The sequence below is a fragment of the Pithys albifrons genome, chromosome 4, assembly GCF_047495875.1.
Source record: "Pithys albifrons albifrons isolate INPA30051 chromosome 4, PitAlb_v1, whole genome shotgun sequence".
NCBI classification, from domain to species: domain Eukaryota; kingdom Metazoa; phylum Chordata; class Aves; order Passeriformes; family Thamnophilidae; genus Pithys; species Pithys albifrons.
This window is the reverse complement of record NC_092461.1, coordinates 52,706,441-52,717,382: the sequence shown is the minus strand read 5'-3', so window position 1 is coordinate 52,717,382 and position 10,942 is coordinate 52,706,441. Positions and strand designations below refer to the sequence as shown.

Sequence of the window (10,942 nt, the reverse complement as noted above, 5' to 3'; positions counted from 1 at the left end):
CCGCGAGCCCCGCCGCGAGCGCGGGCTGCGCGCGCACCCTCCGGGAGGGCGGGGCGGGAACCGCCGCTGCCCCGCCCCGGGCCCCACCGCCACAGCCGCGCGTGCGCGGCCTCGCGCGCCCCCGATCCCCGCGCGGGACCCGCGCCGCAGGTCGTGCGCATGCGCTATACTGCCCGGGGGCGGCCGTACGGTCCCCGTGTAATATCTGTGTGATAATGTGTGTGATAATAATGTGTGTAGTGGTACCTGTGTAATGTCAGAGCGGTGTAGCATCAGGTCACCGCTCGGTCACCGCTGCCCTGCCCTGCTCTGTGCTCGTTCCCGTCAGTGCCGCCGCCGCAGGGACTCCAGGGCAGGTTCGCACTCGGCATTCCCAACCCAGCTCGGGGCTGTCTGGAGTCTGGGATTTGGGAACAGGCAGGCAGGGGTGGAGGGCAGAGGAGGAGGGAAGGTGTGAGGCTGTGTAAAGAGAAGGGCAGAGGTAGAACTTGGTTGTGCAAGTGAGGTGGTTATTTCATCCTCATGTTTATCCCACTTGCCTTTCCCTGCCTTTGTGTGTTCTCCCCGTATTTCTGGGCTCATTCAGCACTTGTCTGCTGCATTTTACATAGACAGAAAAAGTCTGTACTGGTTTTGGTAGATTCACCTAGTAATGTTGCTGATTTTAGGAGCTGTCTAAACATAGACATGATCTAGTTTAGAAAGGAGTCATTATTTATTCTGCTCATGATGGACGGTGGAGGTTTCCACAAATCCAGCACACAAAGGGGTAAAAAGTTACATCTTTTGGGTAGTAAAATTTACATGAACTTCAGCCTGGGGACAGATAATTAAACTTGAAGACATCAGTAACTGAAGCTTTAAAAACTTGTTGAGCCAACACAAGAAATTCAATGAGAAATAAAGCATTTGGTGCAATAAGCATAAAGGCTTCCAAGCAATGCCGAGAATCGTATTAGTTAGGCAATTAGTACATAGGAAACAGGCAGCGAGGAATAATTAATATCCAGGACATGAAGTACCCTGCAAAGTTTTGGTAACATTTGATGTAATGGGGCAAGAGGTGATGAGCAGAAACTGATGCTCAGGAAGTTCCACCTGAACATGAGGAAGAATTTCTTTACTGTGCAGGTGCACTGGAACAGATTACCCAGAGAGTTTGTGGAGTCTCCATCCCTGGAATTCAAGAACCACCTGGACACTATCCCGTGCCACGTGCTCAGGGAAGTCCCTGCTTGAGCAGGGAGTTTGGACCAGGTGGCCCACTGTGGTCCTTCAGCCTTACCCATTCTGTGATTCCGTGGAATGTGAACAAGGCCACACTGGCAAAAGGGGAAATGGTAGAGGGGAGTAATTTTGGCTGGGCATCCATTACTGCAGCCATTTTCAGTTTTCACCCTGTTACCAGTTTCAAAGGGGCAAGTTACAAACACGTGTTGTATGTATATGTGTGGCTCAGCTCGAGAATGAAGATTTGGGAAGGGCTTTCCCCACGTGGGTGTGCCCTTCCAGCTTGAGCAGTGGATTTTTTAGGTGAGGCACAGCGTGTGCAGAACTGGCCCCACCTTTTAACTCCTAAAGTTCATCTGCAACGACCGAGCGAGCTTGGACAGTGACAGTGAAGTCCTCGAAATTAGAACCTACAGCCCCCGGTATTCCCAGGAGGTCTCCCATCCAAGTACTAACCGGGGCTGACCCTGCTTAGTTTCCGAGATCTGACGGGATCGGCTGTCAGGGTGACATTTAACTGCCGTACAAACACATGTTACATTAGTATGAGACGCTGTTCTAGAGAGGAGGCGCCCCCGGGGCTCGTTCTCTCGTTTCTCCCGTCGGTCTCACAAAGTATAAACCAACCCCTCTGTCCCGCTCCCGGACGCTTCGCGTACTGCGGGGACTGGCCCTCGGCGCTCGCCGTACCGCGCAGCCTCCGGCCAATCCGTGGTCGCGGGCGGTGCGCGCGAGTGGCCATGGCGACGCGGGGCGGCGGTGCCGCCATTGCCGCGCTGCTCTGGGCCGGGTGGGCCGTATGGGCCGCGCTGCCGCTCGCCCGCGCCTTCTCCGTGCCGCTCCAGCGCCCCGACAGCTGCGGCACCGGACGCTACTTCGACAGCTCCCGCCTGGCCTGCGCGCCCTGCGGATCCCACCAGCAGCAGAGCGCCGGCGGTGAGCGAGGGGGAGGCGGCGCTGCCCGGGCCCGGGGCCGCTCGGGCGGCTCCGCGCTGAATCCGCCCCCGGCAGCGGGAGGCGCAAAATCGGGGCTCAAGCTGTGGCGGTAAAACAGCAGCCGTGAGGGGCGGGTCTGAAGGCAGTGAAAAGCGCCAGGATATACCTCTAAGACCTAAGTGGTCGCAGCGCAGCTTTGATGTGTCTGAAATACAGCCCTCAGAAACGGCTTTTAAAATAAAGCTTTTTGAATTCATTTGTATATATATGGCCAGACTTCGCGAGCGAAGATTTGGGAAGGGTTCTCCCCACGTGGGTGTGCCCTTCCAGCCTGCACAGTGGATGTTTTAGGTCAGGCACAGCGTGCGCAGAACTGACCCCACCGTTTCAGTCCTGAGGTCCATTTGCCACGGCCGAGCGAGCTTGGACAGTGACAGTGAAGTCCTCGGGACTGTCACAGCACCCGGTACTAACTGGGGCTGACCCTGCTCAGCATCCGAGATCTGACGGGATGGGATGGCAGGGAGGCCTTGAACTGCCAGCGGACGGTCCCCACTGAGACTCGAACTCAGGTCCTTGGGATTCAGAGTCCAGAGTGCTCTCCTTGACACCACGGGACTGCCCTAAAGCCTTTTTAAATAAAACCTTTTAAAATAACTTTTCTCAGGCATTTGTATGGTTATGGGTATTTGCGTTTTCATCGGTCCTTGAAATTATGTTTTTTAATGCTTTGGTGACTTGAAACTCCTTGTCAGAGCCTGAAAGGGTGAGATATCGGGTGTCCAGGATCCTCAGACTGTGCCCATGCTCGTCTGAGACCCACACAGTAACTCGGAGGAGACACAACACACCTTGACAGTACTAAATGGAAAATCCAGGTGTTCAGTCGCTTTCTCAGGGGATAAGATGGTATGACAAGAGTGGGAGTTCACTGTTGTGTGTGCAGACACAAATTTGAGATTTAAGACCCAACAGCACTTCCCTTCAGAGCTGGTGCCTCAGAAGCAGCAGTGTGGATGGCTGTGTTCACAGCTGCTGTGTAAGAGGTGGTCACCAGCAACAACAGGGTACCCTAAAGAGCAATCCCAGAGCTCATTTACAGAAAAAAAACCCCTTGTAATCATTTTCACATCTCTGGATAATGTGAGTGTCTAGATATGTAACTCCCTTTTAGGCTGAATTGTTCTCTAAATCAAGGGCTTCAAGGAGAGAGAAGTTCCAGGGGAAGGTCAGAGGTTTATTTTTTTCTCCAGAGCCTGACTGGAGCAGTGTAGGTAAGTGCCATTCAGTCTGGTATTTGCATCTTGGCTGAATTCCACTTGTGATTGCCCAAGTCTGCCCATCCACTGGCTGGAGAGCTCCTCACTGTGGATTCCGCTTGCAAGCAACATGCCCACATATTCAGGTATCACCACAGTGTCACAACTCAGGCCTCTTCACTGGTATAACCCTGTTAATCTTTTTCTTCTTTATAATTATGAATGGTTGATCACTGACAAATGAGCACAAGTCCTGTGGGGAGAGGCTGAGGGAGCTGGGGTTGTTTAGCCTGGAGAAGAGGAGGCTCAGAGGTGACCTCATCACTGACTAGAACTACCTGAAGGGAAGTTCTAGCCAGGTGGGGGTTGGTCTCTTCTCCCAGGCACTCAGCAACAGGACAAGGGGGAAATTTAAGTTGGATATCAGAAAAAATTCTTTCCAGAGAGAGTAATCAGGCATTGGAATGGGCTGCCCAGAGAGGTGGTGGATTCCCCATCCCTGGTGGTTTTTAAACTGAGACTGGACGTGGCACTGAGTGCCATGATCTGGTAAATGGACTGGAGTTGGACCAAGGGTTGGACTCAGTGATCTCGGAGGTCTTTTCCAACCAATCGATTCTGTGATTCTGTGAAATGGTCTCTTGAAGTCATACTTTAAGGTTATTAAATATTTCACAGAAGTTTACATTAATTTTACATGCACAATTCCATAAGCCTAAATAATAATAATAAAGGTTTATTAGTACATATAAGCAATTGGTTGTGTGTTTAAAAATAGGGAGAAGTCCATGATAGTGAGACTGGAAAAGTTTCTAAAAAAAGTTTTTGAGCACTAGCAGATGTGCATTGTGATGTGCCATGAGAGTGTTTAATTTCATGCTACAAGTTCAGTAGGTTTTGTTCAGTGTTGGGCAGGGAGGATTTTGCCAGCTCAACCCAACACAGTCACTGAAAACCGTTCCGTGTAGAATTTGATCCCCATGTGCAATTTTAAAAGCTTTGCAAGTTTAAAACAGCTTTACATAAGACAGTTAAATTTTTAAAAACCTTTGCATGTAAACATGTTTTGGTTTTAGGACTGACTTCCTATTGAAAGAATAACAACTGTATACAAATATATAATGCTGATGTAGAGAGAATGGGCTGAGAAAGTCACTGTGGCAAGACTGAGATGAAGAGATTATATCTGTTATTATATGAACTGATACAGTTTGGTTTAGAAAAAAAACCACAAAAAACACAAGCTCTGGGTTCCTGTTGCACCCTGATGGCTCAGTCAGCCTTGTAACACTCCTAAAACATCTGTGTGCCAACTGTAATGGGGTCATTTTTTAAAAAGCAAAATGGTTTTCAGTCCCATCTCACTCAGGTATTTTATGTGTCTGTCTAATAATCCATACTGGTCTCTTGAGAACAGCAGTTCTTAGTATTCTGTAAAAAACAGTTTTATATAGATTAAAAAAACATTTGTTTTGTTTTTTTCAGGTAGTTCCTGTGTATGTGAGCCAGGATATAGAATGGTTTCTGGTAACGATGGGTTCTCTTTTACTTGTGAAAAGTGCCCAGAATATATGGTAGGTATTGAACTTTTCATGCTTTGCCATAATAATAATGCTTTATTAATTTTCAATTTCTTCCCAAGTGCAAGTTATTTTTCATTAATTTAAAATACTTCTGCACAATGCTCTCTGCTTGGGAATTTTCATGTTTATAGGTATTTTTTTCAATTTAGAAGTATTTATAGTATTTCATATATTTAATATGTACTATTTCTTTTCAATTTATAAGTGTTAATTACTATTATTTTACGGGCATTTTTTTTCTTACAAATTTGACCCTGCAGGCAAAATAAGAATATTTTAAATGTTAATTTCCTTCCACTGCTTTTCCCCTTCTGCTTTGTGTTATGTTCTCCTTGCCCAGAGACCATGACTGTAGAATGTCAGGGACACTTTTCACTTCATAGGTATCTTATCTGATTATTTATCTAAATCCTGTTATTGTAATATTTAAGCTGCAGCTGCAGCCCCTGGTACTTCTTTTCACTCCAAAATGAGATGCTGCTGTTTTATTTCTTTAGTTATACATATCTTTGTAATTTGGCCAGTTCTTTCTACCATTCTTGATAAATTGAGCTGTAATTCTGAGCACTGAGCCAGGGGCACCAGGCTTAGCCAGCTCTTTCCTGGCATAGTAAATAGAGAATTTCTTCTCCTAGTAAATCAGCTTTTCAGGGTGAAGCCTTCCCAAATACTTCTTTTTCTTCAATAACTGTAGAAGAACTCTTGATCATGGGACCAACTTATTTGCCTGAGTTGTTTTTTTAATGAGTAATGGGCAATGTAGGTGATTTCTGTCTTCTTTCCATCTCCTTACTAAGTTAGACATTGACAAATATCCTTTGGTGATTTGAGCATTTGCAGTTTCTTTCTCTTTTCTGCAATGGGGGCATTGGCTTTGATCTACTGGCAAGGCTTTTGCAAAGATAAAATGATGATAGTGGAGAAGGAACATCAGTATCACTTCATTTTGGTTTTTATCTGTTTACTACATAGTATAAAGTAAGTGTGGATGTGAACTGTTGGGTATGTACAAAATTTCAAGCTGCTTCACTTAGAACTCCTCCATTCATTTGTTTATTTATTTTTATTTTGCTGCTGTAAGACCTCTATGTCTCTTTTTTAAACCACCTACTTTTATTTAACTCTTGCCTTCACTAAAGGGTGTGAGGTGGCAGGTTCAGAAGAGCTTAACTTTTTTTCAGTCTCTATCTCCATAGGAATTACTTTTGTGAGATTGTTTAGCCTTTGTTTATCTCTAAAAGATTCATGAATGTTACCAATGTTTTATCTGAACACATTTTCTAGTAACTGATGGCTGGTTAGGGCCAGTTCTTCACAGACATTGGGGGATGTCTATGTTTTTGAAAATTCTAATAGTTTTACATTTTGTTTTAGAGCGGAGTTACTCAGGATGGGTGGAATTGTATTACTTGCCCTAAAGGCCTGACTTTGGAAGGAAAGTGTAAATGCCCCAATAACGAAATATTAGGTAAAAAATATATGCAAGTTATGAGATGATAGTACTTATTTTAGATATTTGAGTGTATTAAGACATGCTCTTCTATTAAATAAGAAAGGAAATTAAACATATGCTTACATATATATTGTAAAATTCAACATTCCACTTGATCCTAGTTGTCATTCCTGAAAGACAACAGATAAGTCTGTGCCATTGCTCATTGCACTAAAAACTATTATGTAAACATTCCAAAAATGAATACTGAAAATGGTGTATCACTCCCTTCAATCCCATTGGCCCTGGATGGCGGTCTTAAAATTGGAATAAAAGCAATGTCAATATGGACTAAAAAAACATTACAATGTTTTCAAGTATATGAAACAGTAAACAAATTATACAAAAGAGTAGGTGGAAAAGAACAGCCTGAGCAAGCCAAGCAAAGTGCTGTGTGTTTGTATCAGTGGATTTCCTACTTCCCTGAGACACCCACCTGTACCTGTGGCTTTCTCTGATGTGCTTCCCTGTAACTGTGCTTCTTACTTGATGCTCTCCTAGTTGCAGATGAATCTCAGTAGACAGAAAAATAATTTGAATGTTGAAATTAAAACATTAATTGCTGTTTATATTTTTGTTACTTTTGTATAGTTAAAACCTAAAAGCAAAGTACAGTTTTCATCAGGGGTGTGAAATATAAAAGCTCTGGGGACCTCTAGTTTTATTTCTTTTCAGACTTAGAACGGATGTAATTCTTTGAATAAGTCTTGTAAATGTCCACTTTAGTTACATTTCTAACAGAGTATGTTGGAGAATTAGTGTTTTCCAGATCATTAATTTTAAGTTTCCTAGGAATGTGGAAAATAATGAATACCAGTCTTCTCCCTTAAACTTTATGAGAGTTGCAAAATACATTCTCAGCCTTTATGGTAGAATACTGAGAGTAAAGCTGATTCTGTAATTTAACATGCAGGAAGAACATTAGTATTGTATCTTTTTAAAATTCTATTTGGTTTGGGGTTTTATTTAAGAATTAACTTGAACTCTCTTACCAGATGATTTAGTTTCTGGAAGATGCAGTTTTGAAACTTGGGACTTATGACCTTCTCATGAGTCATTCAGATGAAGCTTAATTATTTTTTTCCCAGTAACTTGTAAGCTTGACATGTTGAATTTTTGCTTTGCAGTGAAGCCTTGGTTTGAAATTTGGTTCAGAATAAATAACAAAGGAACAGAAAAACTGGACATGAAATGTTGCATTTCTCACTAAAACTAAACTTCATGTGCATAGCTATATGCAATGCACACATACACACACAGTGGATGTCATGTGCAAATTGTGCTCTTGATTTTTTCAAAATAAACTCTTTGAATTTATTTTAGATCTGCCCAGACACTTTATTTGTTCACCATTTTCTTAACCTGTGTGATATCATGCAATTTTATTACAGTTGTTTTTCTTTTCTACTTAAGTGGAAAGAGACATCGATGGCACTTTGCTCAGTGAAGCATTGTGCATACATTGTAATGGCAGTGAGCAGTCCTTCTCTGCTTCAGATGCATCAGGAAGTAGGTGGGTATTCTCTGCCTTTTGTGATGATAAATTAGAACCTCTCATGGTATGATTAAATGGAATATTCGTGAGGAATAGTCTGTATCTTTGGGATGACAGTTCTGAAGGCAGTGAGTGGGAAATCCTCAACTCCATAATCAAACTCTGTTTTGTGCTCACTGTAGTCCTTACATGACCAGCAGCTTGGTTGCTTTGTCTGGCTTTAGTGTGACTGCAGGCTTTGGATTGGAAGCAGAAATAGAATTTTTATTTTGATAATTAGCTATTTGGTTTATTTTCTACTTCACTGATAGTAGAAACAGATCAGTAATAACTTTGGAACTTCAGAACTGGGCAAGCTGCTGACACCTTTATCAGGTATGCTGTATAATCAACTTGCACTAAGTACCAAATCTCATGCTGAAATGCATTTTAAATTCATTCTTCATGCTTGTGATCCATAGGTGTGTAAGATGTGAAAAAACATTCATTCATGTAAGCAAGTCCTGTGACTGCAGCAGCCCAAACATTCTAGTAAGTAGAATGGTTATTATATTGAAGTTCAGAGAAGAAAAGTTCTTTTGACAAGTGTATAAGTTTATATTTTCTTATTCTTTTATTTTTTTCAGACTGGAGGATTGTGTTTCTTTGCTCAGGGAAGTTTACCCCCAAAGGGAGTTGCAACTGTTCGTTTTGCACAGTTAGTAAGTGTGTTTATTCTAAGCATTTCTAAGCTTTGTTGTTTACTTTTAGTAAATATTTCAAATTCCGATCCTGAAAAACAAAGGTGGGAATTTGTTGTCTTATTTCCATCAAGACAGAGTGTCATGGAGACCAAGCAAGCCTTGTTCTAGTGGAGTAAGTTTTTAAAAATTCATGCCCTCTTGGAAACAAAAGGGAAGTAATTTACATGCCTTTAGTATTAAAACAAGTAGCACATGGTCATTTGTATTGTGTACCTGTAAAGCACACTCTTGTCTCACAAAACCAGGCTGGTGACGTTTTTTATTGTGCAAAATTGGTATTTAGGTAAAACATTTGAAAGAACATACAAGGATTGATCTTACATCTTCAGCTTAGAGTTCATAGAAGGAAATGGACACTTCTAAAGTTTGAGATGCTGTGTGAAGATGCTGAACTCTTGACTTGGCTAATGAATGAAAATGTGTTCTATTGATAAGAATGAAGGTATTTTAGCTAATGAACTTTTATTTTGAAATCTGTTCAAAGTTAGGACCATTTTCCAAGTAGTTCTGAATTCAGGCAGTGCTATGTGGTCAAGAAATATATTTTTGTTCTTAAATTATTTAATGTTAAAGGCTACTGTTTGAGAGAAAGTAAAAAATGGTATTCAGCCTAGTATGAAATAGTAGTCTTGTGGCCTGAAAATGGCATCTTCTAAGTAATATTTGATTGATTGTATGTCTTTTCAGTGGCTTACAGTTTATGGTGTTTAGTTCAAATGTGAGTAGTTATAAAAAGCAGGTTGTGAAATAATTAATTTGGCAAATTTGGTTCTTCCTGAGTTAAATTCACCAACTCAACATCTTACCCTTGAAATTCCTAGTATTTCCCTTGTGTAGTAAAGAAAACTTGTCACAGAATCCATATTGAAAACTTAAATATTTCAGCTCTTGTTCTGTATATTTTGCCTGATATAATTTGATTGAGGTATTTACAAAGGACAGAAAGCTCTTAGTAAAAAATAAGTAGCATCTTTTAGCTGAAATAGTTTTCCAGACTGTTACATTATGGATAAATTGTTGTGAACAAAGACAGTGAAAAAATTCCTTATTTACAGGGGATAACACTGACATCAGTGTGGTTTCTGAAAAACCTGCAGTCCTCAGCCTTTGCCTGTTGGGTGAGTTTCATTAATGTTTGCAGTTTGCTTTTTTATACAGAAGTGGTACTCTCTGTGAAATCACAGCACTTTAATTTATGGAAGTTACCTTGCTTATTTTGAAATAATTTTATTTTGAGATGGCAGTAGACCAGAAAGAATTATATGTACAGAATGTTTAGAAATACTGAGGGCAATCAATGTTAATGCAAGTCTAGAGGGCTGGAATTTTCGTAAGATGAATGGCGTTAAAATAAAAATCCTGCAATAGTCAGTAAGGGATCACTCAGAAAACAAACTTCTTACATATTCAGTATTGATTGGCACCTGGAGTTTACCTCATTCATATTTGACTTTCAGTTATTCATTTTGTTTTGTGATGGAGAAGGATCACCATAGAACCATCTTTTTTAGTTTGGTGTTTCTTTGCTTTATGTATTCAAGTGTTATTTGCCATTATGTTGCACTGGGTGACAGTAAACATGGGTGGATGAGTTGGTGCAGCAAGAGAATCACACACACTTGGGAAGGGGATATGCCTCTGCCTCTTTTTTATCAACTCTGTTATCACACATGCTCCTTTTCCTTCTGTATTCCTCTCCTCAAAATCAGATTTTAACTTCTCAAGCCCTGCTTCGTAGCTGATGCAATGAAAACAAACTGAAAAAGTAAGAGTATTGATTTCATGCTGCCATCTGTGGACTATAAAAATAGTACCTGAATACCTGTGAGAAAATACTAGGTGTTTACAAAAGAAAATTACTTTTAAGTGAAAACAAGGGTTTAGGAGTGGCCTCTTAAAAATATCATCAATTGTATGATTGCCTCACCAAAAGCAGGGGTAATTAAATATTTTTATGTGTTCTTATGTTTCTCCACTGCAGTTGTACTCGAATTTAACAGCATGCCAGGCTCTTGGAAATATGTGTGTGATGAATATGAATTCATTGAGTTCTTCAAGTACAGATGCTTGTGGTTTATTTCAATATATTTTTATTGGTACAGCAAGGCTAGGCATCGTTCATTCAATAGCCTACTGGTAAGTTGCCTTATCCATAACCTTTGGTCTTTAATAGCGTTCTATAGAAATTATTGTAAATGTTCTTT

General features: G+C 41.3%; 1 protein-coding gene across 2 annotated transcripts in view; it reads left to right on the top strand.

Annotated features, from left to right (window-relative positions):
* Nucleotides 1-1,963: 1,963 nt before the first annotated feature.
* The window catches only part of TMEM67 (transmembrane protein 67), a 31,918-nt gene continuing 22,939 nt past the window's right edge, over nucleotides 1,964-10,942 (top strand). For both annotated transcript variants that reach the window (XM_071554178.1, XM_071554177.1), the window contains exons 1-8: nucleotides 1,964-2,166; nucleotides 4,911-4,999; nucleotides 6,383-6,476; nucleotides 7,914-8,013; nucleotides 8,457-8,526; nucleotides 8,622-8,696; nucleotides 9,794-9,856; nucleotides 10,720-10,874. In XM_071554178.1, the coding sequence (XP_071410279.1) occupies nucleotides 1,971-2,166; nucleotides 4,911-4,999; nucleotides 6,383-6,476; nucleotides 7,914-8,013; nucleotides 8,457-8,526; nucleotides 8,622-8,696; nucleotides 9,794-9,856; nucleotides 10,720-10,874 (842 nt within the window). In that variant the 5' untranslated portion in view covers nucleotides 1,964-1,970. The remainder of the gene's footprint in view (nucleotides 2,167-4,910; nucleotides 5,000-6,382; nucleotides 6,477-7,913; nucleotides 8,014-8,456; nucleotides 8,527-8,621; nucleotides 8,697-9,793; nucleotides 9,857-10,719; nucleotides 10,875-10,942) is intronic.